Source organism: Ursus americanus, chromosome 25 (genome assembly GCF_024610735.1).
Source record: "Ursus americanus isolate L20-20 chromosome 25, mUrsAme1.1.p, whole genome shotgun sequence".
Classification (NCBI taxonomy): domain Eukaryota; kingdom Metazoa; phylum Chordata; class Mammalia; order Carnivora; family Ursidae; genus Ursus; species Ursus americanus.
In genome coordinates this window covers 44,464,347-44,485,951 of record NC_142151.1, presented here as the reverse complement: position 1 = coordinate 44,485,951, position 21,605 = coordinate 44,464,347, and the positions used below count along the sequence as shown (strand labels likewise).

The following is a 21,605-nucleotide window of genomic DNA, read 5'->3' as shown; positions in this document are numbered from 1 at the left end:
GACAAAAATCAAGAACACATGGGACCTGGGTCCTTGAACAGGCCCCACTCTTAACCCACCCCAGGACCTTGAGCCAGCTCCTCATCCAGCAGCTTATTCCCTAACTCATAAATCCTGACTAATGACACAGACATGTCACCTTAATGTTTGTGAAGCCCAGTGACTTATTGTTAAGTGCTTGGAGATCTTCAGATGAAAGGCACCCAAGGGCAAGCACCAGACACCCTATTCAGTCGTAAAAGCAAAATACAACCAAAAAACTTGGAAAAGGCAGAGGCTCCATAACTTAGTAAGGAGTTACTAAGTCATGGAGCCTCCTAGAAAGCAGGCACCTAGAAAGAACAAATCAATCCTTAGACTGTAATCCCTTAATACAGAGACAGGGAGAGAGATCATTTTGAATGCCTCAGACTACCTGGAGGGTCCTGGAGGGTCCAGAAAGGGGGAGGCAGGAGGATGCCCAAGTTTTTAACTTGACTTAGGCTGTGGGAGGAGTGTGAACCTTTCACCTCTCCTACATAAAAGCAGGAGAAATAACATGTATTGTTATCCTAATTCCTTTAAGCTGCTGAAAGGCTTGGGCAAACAGCCCTTCTAAGTGGCTTGTTTGTGAGTTCTGACCAGTCCTTGAATTATGTCAGTCTCCCCTTTCAAACCTCATTCTTTCTCCACTTCCTCATCACCACCACCACCTCAGGCAATGGGTCCCCTTCCTAGACTTAGAGGCCACCCTAGGAGAGCCCAGTCCAGGTGTGTTGGTATTAGCAGGCCCCTGGCCCTGAAACCTTCAAGTTGGCGGGGGGATGGGGGGACGACACACACACACACACACCCAGACACCCAGAGTTTTTACAGGGGCCGTCCCCGAAGTCGAAGCAAAGAAGAAACTGCCAGCACAGCTACTAGTCCCCCGTCTCTAAATAGTAGGTAGCTGGGAGTCGTGCAGCACTGGAGTTCTACCACCGCATAGCTTTGATACTTTTAGACCGGTTCCTTAAACATTCTGGGCTTTAGTGTCTTCATCTGTAAAGTATGGATAACAATACTAGCTATCCCACAGCCTGTTGTGAAAAGCAAACGGGAGGACGCAACGCAACGCGTTCCGCACCCCCGTAAGGCATTACGCAGGAGGCCTTAAGACCCTAACTCCTCCCCACCGTCCCACCCACCACGCACGTTACAACCAGCAGTCACCGCTAATACAGCCGGCCCCCTCCTAAGGAATCATGGGCCATGAAGTCTTTTGGTGGCCACACCCTCGTTTACAGTCACGGAATTGAGAACTACGCCTCCCAGGATGCCGCGAAGAGGGCGCAGCCACGGCCGCCCCCTGCTCCGCCCTCCTCACGCACAGCTTCCTGGGATGTGTAGTCCCAGTTCCGAGCCGGCTCGCTGGCAAAAGAGGGTGGAGAAACCACAAACCCCAGAAGGCCTTACGTCCACTCTTCTCCCTCCCCTCCAAGAGTCGGGAGTGCTGTTTTTGTTGTTGGTGGAAGGTGAGGGAACAGCTGATCCGTGTGTGGGGTAAGAAACTTGGCCTAATTTGGGGGCGATCTGATGCGGGGGTCACCCCACTTTCTAGTCTGTGAAAGGATAATCTAAGGGAACTGTAGAAGGGAAATGCAGAAACGTTGGGTTTTAATACTTTCCGTACCGGAGAAGCCACCCCTACTGTTTTAAGAGTTCTGGGTCTCTAGGGCGCCCGGATCAGGAGGGTGCCCCCTCACTGTTTTCACCCTCCCCTCACGCCTTCTCTGTAAAGCTTGTTACGCTTCAGATAGTTGGGAGAAGCTGAAATATTTACTCATTCTCTCCCAGGCAAGACTTGACCCTCCCAAACCTTCCCTTTCTCCTTACCCTCCCGCCCCAATCCAAAGGCCTTTACTACGCTGAATCCCTGAGGGGGGGGGGGGAGCCTTCTAAGTGGTAGAATGTTAAGGAACTCTAGAGCCATACAGAGTTGGGGGGTTGGGACTCTTCCCCTCCCCCTTGAACACTTGAAACTATGATACTCCTACACTTTAAGTGCCCAGAGCTTTGTTGCAGGTTTGGTGAATGTTTCCAGCTGTTATGGATTTTCTTTGTGGGGCATATTTGGGGTTCCCCAGGCTTAAATCTTTGGAGACAACTCATCCCCACTTAGAAAGCCAGAGGAATTGCATTTGGAGAAAACATGGACTCATTTTAACTAGGGATTTTTTAGAGATGAAACCCCAAAGAAACCTCTTGTCCTGAATCCAGTCCTTATTTTGGAGGGTGAAGTTGCTTCTTTTTGGACAGCTGGCTCACCTTTCCTTCTCTACTGAATTTCTGTTGTTTTTTTAAAGTTCCTAGCCCCCGACTTCTGCCAGGCGTGGGTTTGTGATGTTTAGGGGTGTGCACGTGACTAGCCATGGCTGATTGGACGCGGTCCTCTGCTGCTGACAGAGGATGAAGATTAGTGGGCTAGAAAGGAGCGATGATGAGGGCCATCTCACAGCCTCAGGCTGAGGAGTTCTGCTGATTATTGTTATTGTTCCTCACCCCACCCCATAGTTCCCACCTAGCTTGGAACACCTCTTCCTCTCAGTCCCATCTTACAGCATGCCTCCAGCTCCCCTTCCAGGCACTTAGAATCGAGGCTGAAGGGGGCAGAGAGAAAATGGGAAGGAAAATACTACAGCTGGGTTAACATAGTCAAACCGGTAGGTTTCTAGTTCTGCTCCTGGCAAGACCTGAAGAAAAGAATGTTAGGTTCTGTTTAAATTATCTCTCCCTTCTCTCAACATCATATATATATTTCCCCTTCTCAGGGCCCCTTACTTCCCACCTTTCAGTCTATCCCCTACCCAGGGGTGGGGCTTTCCTGGCTCCAGGCTCCCACATTCCATCTCCCCACACCACCACGTTCCTGCTGAGTGTTTCACTCCACCCTTGAAGCAGCCGCCTCCAGAATTCTTGACTTCCTGGAGTAATGAAGTGGGGAGACAAAACCTGTCTTTCCCTATAGCCTCCCTTTCCCTTTGTCTCTTGAATGAGAGCAGAAGCTTTTTTTTTTTTTTTTTTTAAATTCATGGGGGTGGACGCTCTGAGAGGGGAGAGAACTGAGACGTCAGGGGCCTGGGGATTGGGCTGTTGGTACCCGCAGCCACTTCCCAGCTCCGAAGATTCAGTCATTACTTTCAGAGATTAGTTGCTGTTTTCAGGTGTCACAGGCCATCCTGGGTACAGCTGGAGTGGGCAAGGAGACCCGCTCAGAATGAGGGGGCCCCACACCTCAGGTGGATTTTGAATCCACAAGTCGAAAGATATGGGGGATGGGATGGGGAGGTGGTGGCTGAAGAATTTGGAATGCTCAGGATGTTAAGAGGTGGAAAAGGAGGGACTCAGAGAGCAGAGCCTGGGATACTGAGACTTGGTCAATGGGGCTGTGAAAAGGGAGTAGAAACGAGAGAGATCTTAACTCTAGGAAGAGTCTATGACTCAGAAAAGGTACAGTGTGAGACAGGATGGGGACTGACTCAGAAGGTCAGACCTATGTTCTGGAGAGACTAAAAATGATACCTCCAAAGGGTCCCAGAACCTTCGGGCTGGTGTAGTGGCAGGAACTGTGAGTGGGTGGAAATGGAGTTGGGGGGCAGAAGAGATGGATTGGAGAGATTTTAGGATATTAACCCTTTATTTCATAGGAGGGCAGGTATCTCGAGGGCAGAATGGAAGAGTCATCACTAAGCCGGGCACCTTCCCGAGGTGGAGTCACCTTTCTGAACGTAGCCCGCACCTACATCCCCAACACCAAGGTGGAATGTCACTATACCCTTCCCCCAGGCACCGTGCCCAGTGCCAGCGACTGGATTGGCATCTTCAAGGTATCCCTGAACCCCTTTTGGCTCAGATTTATGGGCCGTGGGTTGGTTGAAATAAGGGGAATGACTTAGTCCTTGGATTCTCAACCTCATATTGATAGAAAAGAAGGGAAAAGATGTCACAGATAACAGGCCATCTGTGTAAGCTGAGATCATCTTCTCCCACCTTAGCCTTGCTCTCCCCTGCCACAAAGTATCCCTCCACTTTCACTGTCTCTCATCATCCTTGCCTCCGTAACAGCATCCTGTCCCCCGCTCAGTCCCTCAGCCCTTTCTGCCATCCATAGCTTGTAGTTCCATCACCATACCTCTATCCTACCATGGGCCTTCACAGGTGGAGGCTGCCTGTGTTCGGGATTACCATACGTTTGTATGGTCTTCGGTGCCTGAAAGTGTGGCTGATGGCTCCCCTGTCCATGCCAGCGTCCAGTTCCAAGGTATGAGGGAAGATGGAAGGTCCTGGATAGAGGAGGCAGGGACATAGAGGTTTAGAGGAGGAGAGTGGGGTCAGAAACAAAAATTGGGCACAGAGGACAAAGAAAAATAAGTGCAAATGAATAAAATAAGAACTATATACAACAGGGCTCAGCAGACATAGAATTATGGGATTCTTATAGATCAGGGACTTAGGGATGGAAGGAACTATAGAGAGCCACTAATCTTGCCTCCTACCGAAGAAAAGAGGAAGTCCTCTTAGGGAACTAGGGGTAGGGAAGAGGGAAAGGTGGTATCATAGATTGAGAAGGTGGTCATTAAATTCCAAAAGACCTGGGTTCAAATCTCAACTCTAATACTTACAAACTGTTTGGTCTTGGACAAATTACTTAATCCCCCTGTGTTTTTTACCTGAACGGTAAAGGGGATGCATGGCTTATAGGTACAATATGAAGTTTTAAAGTGATACACATAAAGGGTTAGCATAGTGCCTGGTACAGGGTGGGCACTCAGTAAATGGTAACTAGCAGCGGTATTATGATGGTGATGATGATGATGATGATGATGGAAGGTAGGTTTGGGAAAGAGAGGAACGACAGGGCTAGGCAGAAAGAAGGGAGAAGAGTATCCCAGGGAATGGAGATAGCCTGTGGGAGGTGGAAAGAAAACAGTATATGGAACAGGAACAAGGGGCTGGAGCCAAGGGCAGTGGGTGATAAGACGCATCAAGGGGAAGGGAGACCTGTCAAGCACTTGAGGGCCTGGGATCATATTCCGGTCCTGGGTCCATTCATCTTCCCACAGCCAGCTACCTGCCCAAGCCTGGAGCCCAGCTCTACCAGTTCCGATATGTGAACCGCCAGGGCCGGGTGTGTGGGCAGAGCCCCCCTTTCCAGTTCCGAGAGCCAAGGCCCATGGATGAACTGGTGACCCTGGAGGAGACTGATGGTGGCTCTGACATCCTGCTGGTTGTCCCCAAGGCCACTGTGCTGCAGGTGAGAACAGAGCAACAGAGCAGCTCCTGGGCAGGGGAGTGGGAGGGCAGCATGGCAAGGGACCCCTTCTCACTTTACGCTCCCCTGGGCTATAGCCTCAACCAAAGACTTCACTGGGAGTTACACAATCTTGCCATTAAGAAAGTCTCAATCTAACACAGACAAAACATGTAGGGCAGGAAAGCAAGCCACCCACAGGCCATTGTCACTCAAGATTTCGTAAGTACTTTTCGAGCATTCCTCCCAAGTGCTACATCCTGTCCTAGGCCCTAGAGGAAGATCTAAAGGGTGGAGGGAGGCCACTCCAGGGAAGGAATGTTCAGAGAAAGGGGAGGATGAAACCTGCTTCCAGGTCAGGTGAGGAATTAGAGCAGATGGTAGGGCCCCAGACAATATTGGAGGCTCTTGAACACTTGAAATGTGACTGGTCCAAATTGAGATGTACTATGTGGGTAAAATACACAAAGGATTTTGGAGACTTCGTATTTAAAAAAGTAAAAGATCTCAATAATTTTTTATATTGATTACATGTTGAAATGATAATATTTTGGAGAGACTGGGTTAGACAAAATATTATTAAAGTGAATTTCACCTGTTTCTTGTTACTTTTTTGAAGTATCTACTGGAAAATTTAAAGACTATATATGTGGCTTGTATTATTTTCCCATTGGACCAAATAGAGGAGAATTAGAGAGTAAGGGCAGATGTTGGCAAGGACTTCCTGAAGGAAGAGAAGGGACAGGGACAGGTGGGGAGGAAGTACACTCCCCAGACAAGAGGACAGACTTGAGGAAAGCTGAGGAGGTGAAAATGAGTAGCTTCTCTGTGATTGAAGTCAATTCTCGCCTTCTAGAAGCCTCTAAACACACGGAATCAACACAAGAATAGGAAGAAGATGTTTATATCTTACATAAGTGAGACATGTGTGAGCTCCTACCCCATGTTCTGTTTTTTTAATTGTAATTCCAGCGTAGTTAACATACAGTGTTATAGTAGTTCCAGCTGTACGAGACAGTGATTCAGCAGTTCCATGTATCACTCAGTGCTCTTCATGATAAGTGTGCTCTTAATCCCCATCACCTATTTCATTCACCCCCACCCACCTCCCCTCTGATAACCAGCAGTTTGTTCTCTGTAGTTAAGAGTCTCTTGGTTTGTTTCTCTCTCTCTCTCTTTTTTCCCCCATGCTCGTTTGTTTTGTTTCATAAATTCCACATGTGAGTGAAATCGTATGCTATTTGTCTTTCTCTGACTGGCTTATTTCACTTAGCATAATACTCTCTAGTTCCATCCATGTCATTGCAAATGGCAAGACCTTGGTCTGCCTTATGGCCGAGTAAGAGTATTGTGTGTGTGTGTGTACTCCCCACATCTTCTTTATCCATTCATTATTCAGTGGACACTTGGGCTGCTTCCATAGTTTGGCTATGGTAAATAGTGCTGCAATAAACTTAGGAGTGCATGTATCCTTTTGAATTAGTGTTTTCATACTTTTTGGTTAAATACCTAGAGTGCGATTCCTGCATCATAGAGAAGTTCTGTTTTTAACTTTTTGAGGAACCTCCATACCATTTTCCACAGTGGCTGCACCAGCTTGCACTCCCACCAACAGTGTAAGAGAGTTCCTTTTGTCCACATCCTCTCCAACACTTGTTGTTTCTTGTGTTGTTGATTTTAGCCGTTCTGACAGGAGTGGGGTGCTATCTCATTGTGGTTCTGGTTTGTATTTCCCTGATGACGAGTGATGTGGAGCGTCTTTTCGTGTGTCTTTGGGCCATCTGGGTGTCTTCCATGTTCTGTTTTTACATTCGTTATTCTCATTACAATTACCTTCCAACAGTCGATACTAAGAGATCACTTTACAAATGAGGACAAAGACTCAGAGAAGTTAAGTAACGCATTCAAAGTGACATAGCTAGTAGAAATTGTAAACCTGCGTCTGTCTGGTTCCAGAATAGATAAGGTAAAATTCAGGGAGCCATCCCTTTTGTCTGCATGGATGGGGAGAGACTTCTTCCAAGGGTCTCGGGAGCTAGTGTGTCTGACTGGTGGTGGGCAGGATTCAGTAACAGCCCAAGCCTCCCCTTACTCACCTTTTTATGGCTTGTACTGATGTAACTTCTCAGCCCCGAATGCATCTGCAGAGCGATGGGGACGGGGCGTTCACAAGCACAGTCCCCCTCTTCATCCTGCCCCGTGTAGAACCAGCTGGACGAGAGCCAGCAAGAGAGGAATGACCTGATGCAGCTGAAGCTGCAGCTGGAGGGACAGGTGACAGAGCTGCGGAATCAAGTACAGGATCTCGAGACGGCTCTGGCAACCGCCAGGCAGGAGCACGCGGAGCTGGCGGAGCAGTACAAGGTGGGAGTTGGGCCCGGTGGGTGACAGGCCCTGGCTGCTCTCCAGGGTCCAAAATCTAACCCAGTGAAGATGGAACAGGAGAGACATTAGTGGGCTTTTGAGATGGTTCTGGCATCAGAAAATAGCTTTAGGGAGTAACAAGTGGGAATAAGTTTGAGGTGACAGGAGACACATGGCAAATATAATATAATAAGACTCAGTTCTTGGTACACAGGCGTGCTGAGATAGGGTGCAGGTGGCTGTATTCACCAGCAAGGGAATGTTCCCTTGCAGTTTCTTTCTCAAGGAAGGTGATGGGGTTGGGGGCTCAGAACAGTCAAATTCCGGTCTGCTTCTCCTAATCCTTTGTTCTTTTCTTTGAGAGGTGAGTCTCAACTTCATTCTCCCTTGGTAACCTTAATTCCAGGGGCTTTCCCGGTCCCACGGGGAGCTCATAGAAGAGAGGGACATCCTGAGCCGGCAACAGGGAGACCATGTGGCGCGCATCCTGGAGCTGGAAGATGACATCCAGACCATCAGTGAGAAAGTGCTGACAAAGGAGGTGGAGCTGGACAGGTGAGAGGACCTCCTCTGCCCCCGTTACTTCCTTCCATTTCCTCTCACCCCCACACTCCAGCCTCTCGTTTCCGGCAGTCGAATCTGCTGTCTCATGTGGTTATCCTGCTTACTGGGGAAGTCTTTTCCTGGCTAGCTCCCTTCCATCTTTCTTCAGCCTATTCTGTATTCCTCACCTTCAGAAGTCATCATAGTTACTATTTGTGGTACAGCCAAGGCTAAGTAGGAGCCAGGAGTGGAGGATTGGAAGAAGAGAATGGATAGAACAGCCCACACAAGATAAGACAAGATGGATTTCAGATTTTACTGCAGCAAAGAAGATTAAAGGGGCGCCTGGCTGGCTCAGTCAGTAGACTGGGTGACTCTTGATCTCGGGGTTGTCAGTTTGAGCCCCTCGTTGGGTGTAGAGATTACTGAAAAATCTTTTTTAAAAAAGGAAGAGGGGGCACCTGGGTGGCTCCATCAGTTAAGCATCCAATTCTTGGTTTTGGCTCAGTTCATGATCTCAGGGTTGTGAGATCAAACCCCGTGTCAGGCTCCAAGCTCAGCCCGGAGTCTGCTTGAGATTCTCCCTCTGGCCCTCCCCCCCACCCCCACCCCCCAGCCCCTGCTCAGGCAGGCGTGCACACACTCGAGCACTCTTTCTCTCAATAAATAAATATATAAATAAAAATCTTAAGAAAAGAGAAACTATTAAAAATAATAGAAAATAAAAATAAATTTAATAAAAGAAAAAGAAGACTAGACTCCATTCTCACTGTTAGGAAATGTTCGACCTGGTGATCCTGGACTGTTAGGGAATCTCTCTGAAAAAAGCCTAAGTCATAGAATGTTAGCACTGGGAGGAATATAGGGCATTTAAGAGGCTCACTAGTTCAGAAGACAGCCTCTTTCAAAATCGGACAGCTGTCAATTTTGTACCTCTTGGATTGAACCGAACTTTCCCTCTTCTAATCCCCTCCTGTAACTTTTCCTCCCGTGGTCCTGGTTTAAACCTCTGGAGTCACACAGGATGAATTTCTTTCTTCTACCAGACATCTGTTATTTCTACAAAATAGCACAGATGTTGGCCACTTCTCGTGCCTGTCCTTCAAATTTTCACCAGGAGAGACATGCTTGTTCTTTCTTTCATCAGATCACACAATTAAGTCTCTTTAGTCAGCACTGGTAGATCTTACACATATTTTTTTAAACTCCTTAAAGGAAAGAGGCATATTATCCAAGGCCCAGAGTGAAACACGAGTTACTCCCTGAGGCTTCTTCAGTGCAGAATATGTCAGTCTTGCCCTAGGGAGATATTAATGTCTAGGTTTTAAATCATGGACTAGAAAAGCAGGGATCAGAATGAGCATCTGGAAAAGATTAGGGACTGTCTAGACCAGGGGTCAGTAAGCTATGGCCCATGTGCCAAATGTAGCCTTGCCACCTGTTTTTGTACAGCCTGTGCGGTAAGAGTGGCTTTGACAATTAATTAATGGTTAAAAAACAAAAGAAAGTATGAAAAGGAAGATATGAAATTCAGATTTCAGTGTTCATAAATAAAGTTTTATTGGGACAGGCATGCTGTTCCTGTACGTGTTGTCTGGGGCTGCTTCCACGCTGCCGTGGCAGAGCTGAGTAGTTGCCACAGAATCCTCATGGTGAGCCTGCAGAGCCTGTAATATTTACTCTCAGGCCCTTTACAGAAAAGTCTACCAACTTCTGATCTCGGTCCAAAGTTTATAATCCATCACGGCTGTCGCTTGTCTAAATAAAGACTGGGTTCTGGTCTCTTGGTGGAATGAAAACAATAGGAAGCCATCAGTAGAACCTTCCTTAAAGTGATACATAAAGAGAAAAGAAAAACTTTATTTCCAAATTGTGGTCTAGAACCAGGAATCTTGGGTACTCAGGGCTGACAACGGGATCACCTTGGTCTGGGGATTTGAACATCCCAAAGACAGGTGGAGGTCTGGGCCTAGAGAAGCACCGGTAGAAGAGCTCAAGACGGAAGTCCGAGCCGCTCGTTTCTTCTCTGGTGACCAGTCGGTCATCTGACGTTCCATCCCCCCACGCGCAGGGTGAGAGACACAGTGAAGGCCCTGACTCGGGAACAAGAGAAGCTCCTGGGGCAGCTGAAAGAAGCGCAAGCAGACAAGGAGCAAAGCGAGGTAAGGGCTCAGAGTTGAGTCGGTTCGCTTTCTGAATTGTTCATCCAGTGTTTATGAAGTCCTGTCTGAGTGCTGGCACCAAAGGGATAAAAACGTAAAGAGAACATTGTATGCACTCTCCTAGGGAGCATAAAATGCGTACCCAAATCAGGATTAGTCAAAGTGGACTATATTAAGCACCACCAGGGAAGAATAATAAAGTGTTCTGGGGGTTGGCGGGGGGTGGGGGGGGACTGCCTGGGTGGCTCAGTCGGTTAAGCGTCTGCCTTTGGCTCAGGTCATGATCCTGGAGTCCCGGGGTCAAGCCCCATGTCGGGCTCCCTGCTCGGCGGGGAGTCTGTCTCTCCCTCTGCCCCTCACCCCACTCATGCTCGCTCTCTCTCTCTCAAATAAATAAATAAAATCTTTAAAATAAAAAGTAAAAAAGGATGGGCGCCTGGGTGGCTCAGGTGTTAAGTGTCTGCCTTCGGCTCAGGTCATGGAGCCCCGCCTTGGGCTCCTTGCTCAGCAGGGAGCCTGCTTCCCTCTCTGCCTGCTGCTCCCCGGTCATGCTTGCTCGCTCACACTCTCTGTCAAATAAATAAAATTTAAAAAAAACTTTAAAAAATCATAAAATAAAATAAAAAGGGAGGTATGAGGTGCCTAGCTGGCTCAGTCAGCAGAGCGTATGACTCTTGATCTCAGGGTGGTGAGTTCAAGCCCCACTTTGAGCATAGAGCTTACTTTATTTTTTTAAAAGATTTTATTTATTAGTTTGCCAAAGAGAAAGAGTGAGCACAAGCAGGAGGAGTGGCAGGCCGAGGGAGGAGCAGACTCCCCTTTGAGCAAGGAACCTGGTGCAGGACTCGATCCCAGGACCCTGGGATCATGACCTGAGCTGAAGGCAGATGCTTAACTGACTGAGCCACGCAGGCTGTCCCTAGAGCTTAAGTTAAAAAAACAAAACGGGGGGGAATAAACTGGCCTAGTATTTTCCAACTTTTTTAGCTTTCCTCTCCACCCCCAGTAAAGTTTAATATCTTAGTGGAACTTCAATGAATAGATAAAAGCAATATTTTATTACTATAAATTTATTTTTATAAATTCAAATGTATAATGTTGACTTATAAGGTAACAGAAGTAATTAGGTAATCCTGATGGATGGCAGACCTTGAAATCGGCGGTTATAGATAACTGCTCTGTTAGTCTCCGCAGCTAATACACTTCTGTGCTGTGTTTTGGTTGTACAGTACCGAGAACACTTTGAGTCTCACACACAAGTAGGAGCGAATGACAGCCATTGTTAAACTGTCCACCTGGCCATCTCAGTTTGCTTTTCAGTTCAATAGAAGACCCAATAGAAACTTTATTCTGAGGTTTGCACAAAAATGAATTAACCTAGAAGCATATGTCAATGGATCGAGACTGTTGTGTTAAGTTGTGAGTCTGTGTGTTGGGTTTTGTTTTTTTTTTTTTTTTCATATTTTAAAAATGATTTAGAAGAAGCTCAAATCAGGGGCGCCTGGGTGGCTCAGTCGTTAGGCGTCTGCCTTCAGCTCAGGGCGTGGTCCTGGGGTCCTGAGATCAAGCCCTATATCGGGCTCCTCCACTGGGAGCCTGCTTCCTTCTCTCCCACTCCCCCTGCTTGTGTTCCCTCTCTCGCTGGCTGTCTCTCTCTCTGTCAAATAAATAAATAAAATCTTAAAAAAAAAAGCAGCTCAAATCACATATTTGCAGAACCTCGAAATGGCTTCCTCCAAACCCTAGGCTTCCGTGGAAGATTATTTGGAAACCATTTGCTCAGCAGTGAGGAATAGGGAGATTTTGAGTAGACAAGAGATGAGAGGGAGGCCGTTCTGGAAACAGAGAAAGATGAGAGCAAAGGCTGAGAGCCCAGAACACTCAGGGCAATTGAATGTGTGGGTGAAGAGTTTGAGGTGAGGCCTAGGTCAGATTGGAGAGGACCCGGAGTTTAGTCTTTATTCTGTAAGCAGTGAGAGGCGTCCGTGATTTTCAGAGGGTGACATGTACTTAAGAAACGGTACTTAAAGAAGATTCATGTGATTTCCTTGTGGGAGATGAACTAGTTATGAGATTATTCAATAATCCAAGTAAATAACCAGGGCCTGATGTAACATGGTTGCAATGATAGTGGAAAAGAGAAGATGGCTGTGAACAAGATGGAGGACGGAGATGCCAAAGGCTCTTCTGTGGGTTGCTAAGGAAAGAACAGAGCCGAGCAGGCATGGCACCAACGGACCCAGCCTGAGTGACTTGGGAAGTAATTAATACCATGGGTGGAAATGAGAGTGGGAAGGAGTGGAGTGGGAGGTGGACTGTGCTGAGTTGGAGGTGCCTATGGGACATCCAGACCGAGTGTTGATCTAAAAGGAAGAGCAAATGGGCGCCTGGGTGGCTCAGTCAGTTGAGAGTCTGCCTTCGGCTCAGGTTGTGGTCCCGGGGTCCTGGGATCGAGCCCCACGTTGGGCTCTCTGCTCAGTAGAGAGTCTGCCTCTCCCTCCACCGCCCCCGCTCATGCTTGTGCACGCGCTCGTTCCCTCTCTCTCTCTCTCTGAAATATATAAATAAAATCTTTCAAAAATAAATAAATGAAAGGAAGAGCAGAGAAGCAGAAGTGGCACACAGGATACCTAGATTTATGTAGGACCCTGCCCAGGCTGTGATGCTTTTACCTCATGTGGGGAGCCGGACACCCGATGTTCAGGACTGAATGGCTTTGAGCTGAGACCCCAAGAAGGGCTGACAAGAGCTGAATGCTTGGGTTTGTGTTGAATCTGGAAAGTGGAACCTTGACCTCTCTCATCACAGTGGTTCACCATCCCCCCAGCCACCCCAGATACATATACCCCTTTCCTTCCCTATTCTCCACCTCCATCAGGCTGAGCTCCAAATGGCACAACAAGAAAACCATCGCTTAAATTTGGAGCTGCAGGAAGCGAAGGGCCGGCAGGAGGAACAGGGTGCTCAGGCCCAGCGACTGAAGGACAAGGTGGCCCAGATGAAGGACACCCTAGGCCAGGCCCAGCAGCGTGTGGTGAGTGAAGCCCCTAGGCAACAGGAAGTAGAAGAAGTTCCAAGGGCTCTCTATAGAAAAGTCTGGGGGAAAGACAAGGCTAAAGACCGAGCAGTACAAATCTTAAGTCCTGATGCGGCGGTGGGTAGCAAGGAGCCTCGTTACCTCCCTGGTTCACGAGTGACTCACTGGGAGCCCTAACCTCCATCTCCTCCTGTCTTCTGAGGCTGAGCTGGAGCCCCTGAGGGAGCAGCTTCGAGGAGCCCAGGAGCTTGCCGCCTCGAGCCAGCAGAAGGCTGCCCTTCTGGGGGAGGAGCTGGCCAGCGCAGCGGGAGCCAGAGACCGCACCATGGCCGAGCTCCACCGCAGCCGCCTGGAAGTGGCGGGAGTCAATGGCAGACTGGCTGAGCTCAGCCTGCACCTGAAGGAGGAGAAAAGCCAGTGGAGCAAGGAGCGGGCAGGGCTGCTGCAGAGTGTGGAGGTAGAGGGATGAGGGGACCTGGCAAGCTTGCGGTCTCTGCCCCCACCTCCGTGTGGCCAGATCCCCTCGGAGGACAGAAAGGGATGAGTACCTTCGGGGGCTCCGGGATGGGCCGGGGCTCCGAGGGAGGTACAGTTCACTGTCCAGGGACGACCCGTCCCTGAGCAGGGTGTCACAGTCCTGATCTTTGTAGCGTCTTCCTTGGTTGCCGTCTTGATTCAGAAACCTTTACTGCCCTAGGCACCAGGCCCCGTCAGCAGTGCCCATTCCTGATGAGCAAAGCACCTTGCTGGCATGTTCCTTCCTTTACGGAGAAGTATGGGGAATGAGGAAGCCAAGAAGGGGAAATTGCTCCCAAAAGACTCATTTAAATAAAGGAAGGGACACACTGAGGGATGGAGCTGTTGCTGGTGGCGTCCCTCTTCCTTCACCTTTCTGCTCCCATGTTCCTTTTCGGCCACATCGCAGGCAGAGAAAGACAAGATCCTGAAGCTGAGTGCAGAGATCCTTCGACTGGAAAAGGCAGTTCAGGAGGAGAAGACCCAGAACCAAGTGTTCAAGACTGAACTGGCCCGGGAAAAGGATTCTAGCCTGGTGAGGCACGCAGCCACCCATGAGTGCGGTCCTGTGGCCTTCTGAGGCAGCAGGGCCCCTTCTTGCTGTCTTGGGTGTGGGCTTAGAAGTGCTGGGTGCTCACTTCCATGTTGAGTGGCTTCTTACTTGCACTTGTCCTACAGCTTGTTGGTTTGAAACGTACACTGTCTCCTTCTGTTCTCAAGACACATATTCTGGGCCTCTCAGGGAGACTTAGGAGAATTATAGAGTGCACCTGCTGTGACCAGGGCCTCTGCACCCCAGCACAGAGGCAGTCACCCAGGCCCACACTCGAGAGGCAGAGCCTGGGACTCAGGCGACTGTCTCCTGTGATCAAGACAAGGGACTCATGGAAGAAGAGTGTTGGGGCTTGCCCTGTGTGTGTCAGGGCAAGAGAGGGAGAAAGGCACAGAGAGACGTGGCTCTAGGTCGCAGAGCCTGGGTTCTTGGAGGTACATTCTAGGCTCCACATTCCCTCAGGTGCAGCTGTCAGAGAGCAAGCGGGAACTGACAGAGCTGCGGTCAGCCCTGCGCGTGCTCCAGAAGGAAAAGGAACAGTTGCAGGAGGAGAAGCAGGTGAGAACCCATGACTCATTCCCCCTGGATTCCAGAATTGAGGACTTGAGGGCTGGGAACTTAGTATCTTCTTGCCATCTCTTGGCTTAGAAACTGTTATCTCTAAGAGGGCCCGGAGGCTCCGGAGGCTAAAAATGGGACTATGGCCCCTCTCATTGGCAGGACAGGAGAGGACTGCTGGGGGTGGGGGAGTGCGGAGGGGGGATGAGGGGGTGAAGGAGGATTCCTGGGGAGGGCGCGGCAGTGAGACTCTACTTTGAACCGCACCCCCCCCCCTTTAGGGAAGGCGTCTGATCCTGAGGAGCTCAGAGTTCCTCTTGGGTGCAGGGGAGGGCTCCGCAGGGCATCGGGGTGGGTATCTTCTCAGCCTCTCCCACCTCCCTGCTCCCAACGCCAGGAGCTGCTGGAGTACATGAGAAAGCTGGAGGCCCGCCTGGAGAAGGTGGCAGACGAGAAGTGGAGTGAGGGCGCCGCCACAGAGGACGAGGAGGCGGCTGCGGGGCTGAGTCTGTACACTCCCAATCTTGTGACACCACTTCCCCGCCCCCCATTTCCCTTTTGGGGAAAGCTGCATGTGACCCCTCCGGGGGCTGCCTCTGCCTTCTGTGTCTTGCCTTTTTCCTTTCCGGACTGTGGCCCCTGTCTAGTTTAACCATATCCCTTGTCCAAAGGAGACAGCCCAGCCAGGCCTCTAACGACACATCCTTCTCTGCCCTCCCCCTCCCCAACAGGCTGCCCAGCGGCTCTGACAGACTCAGAGGATGAGTCCCCAGAAGACATGAGGCTCCCTTCCTATGGCCTGTGTGAGCGTGGAGACGCAGGCTCCTCTCCTGCTGGGCCCCGAGAGGCTTCTCCCCTGGTTGTCATCAGCCAGCCAGCTCCCATTGCCCCCCACCTCTCAGGGCCAGCTGAGGACAGTAGCTCTGACTCGGTGAGCAGTGCGGGGAGACGGAGCCGGAGTGGGGAGGAGGGGGGAGGTACGGCCATACCCAAGTGGCCCGGCCTCTGGAGCAGGAGGTCTTAGCCTTCCAGGTTCTCTTTTTCCCTTGGGGGAGAGGAGGCAGGCCCAGCCTCTCTTCAAGGCCATCCAGTGGACAACACCCCAAAATCCAGTCCAACCCAATAGCCTCACCGCTGCCAGCCCCTGCTCCCCACACTTCGCTTCTTACCCACCAGCCCCCATCAGAACTCCTGTCCTGCCTCACTCCCATTGCAGCCCACTGTCTGCTGTCTGGGCCTAGACTGCTCTTACCTGCTCCAGTGGGCTGCTCCCCTGTCTTGGGACAGTCACTACCCCAAAACCCAACCCTATGTCTTTGGTGCCCAGGAGGCCGAAGATGAGAAGTCAGTGCTCATGGCAGCTGTTCAGAGTGGGGGTGAGGAGGCCAATTTGCTGCTTCCTGAACTGGGCAGTGCTTTCTATGACATGGCCAGGTGAGCACAAAAGGGGGAGAGCAGGAGGGAGGTGGGAGGATGCCCGGGGAAAGGGCATCCGGGTGAATGGTCCCCATGCCCTTCCCCCAAGCTCCCTCTTCTTGGCCCTAGCCAAGGAAAGGAGACATAGGTATGGTTGACACAGAGAGTCACCTACCACTCCAAATCCCAGGTGCCTTCAGGTAATTCCTGCCCCCGTCTTACCAATGCACATGTACACTCAGAGGCCCTGCCTTTAACTGGCTTCTGTGTTGTTCTAGCACCATCTTCCGTGGAGCCCAAATTGCCCTGCATCCCCTCTCTCCTGCCCCTTCCCCTTCCCCAACCACCAGGTAGGTACCTAGGCTCCATCTGGGGAGGAAGGGAGGTGACCGATGCCCCCAGGGATGGGATCAGAGAGAAGACTGGGATCCAGCATCCATCTGGCCAGCTCTGAGATGACCCTCTTCTGTAACCCTCTTCCCTGAGTCCCCCGGGAGACCCTCTGGGCGATGCAGCTGCAGGGGCGAGTGGTACGGGTATCAGATTGCCCCTCGGCCTTCCCTTTCCTTTTGCAGGTCAAGAGGGGAAGGCAGGGGGAAGAGAGATTTTTATCCTCTAGCCCCCAGCTTTGCCTTGATGTGAGATGGGCCCAGGGCAGGGAGGGGGCGATGCTGTCATCCTTCTCAGCCGGAGCAGGAAGATGAAGGACGATGTCAGACTCATTTTCAGCCTCATTAGGCAGCAGACGGAGATGGAGGGAGGAGAGCAGGGGGTTGGGGGATGGGCTGTGCACTACAGCGACCGCCACCGTGGGGACTAAAGAAGAGAGGATATGGAGAGCCGGGCGACCAAGCTCCAGTAGTGTGGGGAGAAAGAGGCTGTGGGTGAGGCGAGGAGAGAGAACCGCCAGGGAGCAGCCGCATGAGGAACGGGGGGACCTGGGAGCCTGGCTGCGTGGGTCCCTCTCCCTGAGGTCCACAAGGCAAGAGGGCACTGGAGTGTACTGACCCTCTCCTTTCCCTCTGTCTCCTTCAGTGGCTTTGCGGTGGGTCCCTTGTCAGAGGCTAGCACTGGGGGCCCTGCCACCCCACCGTGGAAGGAGTGCCCCATCTGTAAGGAGCGTTTCCCAGCCGAGAGTGAGAAGGATGCCCTGGAGGACCACATGGATGGACACTTCTTCTTCAGCACCCAGGATCCCTTTACCTTTGAGTGATCTCCGCCCCCCCCCCCCCGCCCCAGGACATGCCCAGGTACATTCACACACGCACACACACACAGACATACACTTAGGTCTCATGCTTCTTCTGCCACACTGAGTTCCATGATATTCGGTTCCCTAAGAACCACTCCCTGAACCATGTTCATCCCCAGCTCTCGCCTTCGTCCTCTTCCCGCCTGGCTTTTTTGTTCAGGCAGGGCCCTTCTGGGAAGCGGTGGCTGATTTTACCTCCTGAAAGCGGTTTTGGAGGAACCAGGCTGGAGGAGACCTTCCCCAGGGGGAACAGGATCACCCCCTCCTGGCCTGGTTGCTCCTGTCACTGACACCGGCCACCGCACCACCACCACCACGCACACACGCACTCACACACACACACTCACATGTACTCTCTGCTGCCCCAAAGCCAGTTCCTGGGGCACCCCGCCCTCTCCCGTCCGGGTCTGTGTCGGTTTACCTGAGTTTCCTCGGGGGCCTGTGTTGAGGCAACAGCATGAACATCGTGGCCTCTTCGGCTCTCTTTCAGTTCTGAGCTTCAGTGGTTCTGTCCCCCCCACCCCACCCCATGGCCTTCAGCACCCCACCCCAGCCTTTTCCACACCGTTAGGTAAGAAGTTTGGAGGTTTCTTTTGTATTTTTGAGGTTTTCTGTACTCGATCTCCTGCGCCTCCCTGCCAACCCTCCCCCAGTGTCCTCACATGGAAAGAAATACTGCATTTGTGCCTTCTGTGAGGGATGGGGGGAACAAATGGTCCCAAGTGTCCCCATTTCTCACCCCTTCCTCCCTCTCCAGGTTCCCCCACAGCAATAAGAGCTCTCCCTCATTATCCCTCCCTCAATCTGTAGTTTGGACAAATATATTTATATGATATGTATAACGATTCTAATAAAATGTGTTCTTATCATGAGGTGTGACTAGAGCAGTGAAGGTCCAGATACCTGGTTCCTAGATCATAGTGAAGGGGAGAGGGAGGGAGAGGACTCACACCCCCCCTTGTTGGGCAGCATTTCCACATTGTGCCTCCTGCTGGGCAGAGGGAGAGGGAGGGATCTTTGTCTCAGGTTGGGGGATGGGGGTCTGGCTTGGAGAAGACCGGGTGGGGGGGCAGACTGATGGGTTGACATGGGTCCTGCTCAGGATTTCAGTCCTGGGGTGGGGTGGGATGGGACCCAGAGTTCTGGGCCCGGGGGCGTGTCTCAGAAGGCAGGGGAACTTTCCACCGCTCAGACCTTCACCCTCCATAGCAGCCGTCCCTGTACCGTGGGCCAGAGATGGGCATCACTCCTGTCAGGAATTTACACCCTTGAGGGGCCGCTTAGTAAAAAATGCCCTAAACTGCATACGTCTAAAGCCTATTTGATATTCCTTCCATCCCTGCCTCCGTCTCTCCAGCTCTGTTGCCATCCTCACGTGCACGTATGCACACTGACTCCACAGTCACAAAAACACATTCATCCACTCTAACCAGCTTCACAGGCTAGACACACACACAGCGTCATAAAGCATTTATTAAGGACCTGCGTGCTCAGCGAGGCTCTCAGCAGTGCCCAGCACAAGCCATGCCTGCAGCCCCCCTGTTCCCCTTCCCGGCAGCTCCCTTAGCAGCTACCCTCCTTTCCCTTCAGGGACTCTGGGCGGGCAACCTGCACCAATCCCTCTCTCCACCCACCTGAAATCCCCCCCAGTCCACCCCCCTTCCAGCCCCACCTGGATGACATCTTCCATCCTTCCTTCTTCCCTCCCGTCCCTGTCTCCTAGCAACCCCATCTCATTCCCTGAATCCCTTCCAAGGAAATTAGAGATAATGGATCTCTCCTCTCTCCATCTCAACTCCTCTTTATTGATCCTCCTTTAATGAAAGTTAATTATAACAATGATTTAATTAATAGAATCCCTCTCTTCCTTTATTGCTTCCCGTATTAAGACTATTAATAAATACGAGCTGGGCTGACAGAGGCATCCATCACCCGCCTGGGATTCCCCCCATCCCTCCTTTTTCCCTCCCCCTTACCCCCCTCCCTCGCTTGGCCTATAAACTTGCCGGGGTAGTGGGGGTTAATCAGAGAGGAATTATGAGCCAACATCCCCAGCAGGAGGTGCATTTAATGAAATCACTTGTGATTTATGTCTGGAGGAGGTTGGGGAGGGAAGAATCTGGAACCCAGACATCCTGGCTTCCAGAAGGGTGCCCCGCCTAGTACAAAAGGGGAGGAAGGGAGACAGAAACAGGGACCCAGAGCCCCTGTTCCCACCCCACAACCCGTGCCATGCCGCACACCTGCCCCCAGGAGCGACATGGTTAGCTGCACGAGGCCATCGACACAGGCTGCAAGGCTAAGAGCGCTTCGGAGGGAGGCAGCATAGGTGTTCTTTCCCACCTCTAGGATGTTACAGGGGTCATTCTCATCGTCCATTCTCCCCAGCCCAGTTCTGCCTCACCTTCCCCAACCCACGGCACAGTCTGCTCCTCGCGAAGTCCCCCAGTTCCTCATCAAACCCCTCCACCCGCGTATCTAGAGTCTCCAGCCGCTCCTCTCTCTGCCCTTCGTGTGTCTTCTCGTGTGCTATCCGCACCCTCGGGCTGGGAAGTTTAGAGCCATTTCTCATCCTTAACTCATGATTTGCCGACCCCAGGATCCAGCACATGGCCCCTGACAGACACAGGGAGCTCAGGGAGGATAACTGACTGCCTGGGTTGGGAGCCGGGGGGCCGGGGGAGGGTACCGGGGGGGGGGGGCGCGGTTAGTAAGACACCCGGGCTCCAATTCCAGCTCTTTCTCCTACTCACTGTGTGGTATTTGGCAAGTTGGCCTTTCTACTTGTTTCCCTTCTGGAATGGATTGTCTCTTCGGCCCTGCCTCCCAGTGTCCACGCAGAAACTGTTGGATCTGAATGGGTTCCAGGCCCTAGTGTGAAAGGAAAAGTCAGACCAGGTAGCCGTGGGTGGGAACCAGGGTGTCAGTCGTTGGTGGGAGACAATGGGTCCAAACACCAAGTGTCACTCCCCGCTTACAGAAGCTCAGTGGCTCCTGCCTACAGGAACTGAGTCATCAGATCCCTCCATCAGTCCGGGTCTCCACCACCCGACTCCAACCTAACTTTCCATTTCCCATCCTACCTAAGGAACCCTGGACGCCAGTGTCACAGAACCAGTCCACCTTTTTTGCAGGCCTCTGAGCACATGCTTTCCCCACAGCTCACGGGATGCCTCCTCCATGAATTCCTTCTCTCAGTTCCCCCTGAGGTGCCACATACAGCCCTTCGTAAAAACACACCGCAGCACGCTTTCAAGTCTTCCTTCTCCCTCGACCCTAAGCAGCTTGAGGGTGGGTTCTGTGTTTGCACATCTCAGGTTCCTGCAGTCCAGTACGGAGACCAGCACATAGGGCCAGTCCTTCCAAAAATAATTTTTTAAATCCTTTTACTCAAATATTTCATACATACAAAAGGGTATATATGTCCACATATAAGGACGAAGGATAATAAAGTGAACGTCATCGGACTCACTCACCAGCCTTAGAAAAACATCCCCGGTGCTGCTGAGGTGCCCTGCATGGCCTGGAAGAGTAAAATGTGATGTCGTTTGGGACAGAGACATGTCATGTTTTAATTCAGAGAACTTTATGGAGTTCTCTTTATGGGTCAGGTGCTGGGAATAGAGATGGAACAGACAAAAACCGGCCTCGAACAGCTTTTAGTCAACAGAAAGCAACAGAAACAGGAAAGCGAGCTAAGCACTACTTTGTAGACACGCACGGCAGGCTCTGGAACCACGAAGGAAGGATAGTTCGCCAAGACTGGGGGAGACAAAGCTTACCATGGGTGACGATGCAGAAGCTCAATCTTAAAGAGACAGAAGGAACAGAATGTGCAAAGACAACTGGCTCAGAAGCCTGCACACTCAGGTAGGGCTGCCGAGTGAAGGTCGCACACTGTGAAATGAGGCTGGAAAGATGGACGGGGAGAC

General features: G+C 51.1%; 1 protein-coding gene across 3 annotated transcripts; it reads left to right on the top strand.

Annotated features, from left to right (window-relative positions):
- The first annotated feature begins 1,430 nt into the window (after positions 1-1,430).
- On the top strand, positions 1,431-18,545 carry CALCOCO1 (calcium binding and coiled-coil domain 1). Of its 3 annotated transcripts, XM_087855881.1 has the most exons (16): positions 1,431-1,524; positions 3,669-3,848; positions 4,180-4,282; positions 5,085-5,275; positions 7,478-7,636; positions 8,043-8,191; positions 10,251-10,341; positions 13,220-13,375; positions 13,581-13,835; positions 14,304-14,429; positions 14,910-15,005; positions 15,403-15,511; positions 15,737-15,936; positions 16,333-16,439; positions 16,700-16,771; positions 17,457-18,545. In XM_087855881.1, exons 2-16 carry the CDS (start codon positions 3,693-3,695, stop codon positions 17,632-17,634), a joined length of 2,148 nt encoding a protein of 715 aa, XP_087712007.1. In that variant the 5' UTR covers positions 1,431-1,524; positions 3,669-3,692; the 3' UTR covers positions 17,635-18,545. The 3 variants fall into 3 exon arrangements, with proteins under 3 accessions (XP_087712007.1, XP_045656847.2, XP_045656848.2); XM_045800891.2 differs by lacking the exon at positions 16,700-16,771; XM_045800892.2 differs by lacking the exons at positions 13,581-13,835; positions 16,700-16,771.
- The last annotated feature ends 3,060 nt before the right edge of the window (positions 18,546-21,605 follow it).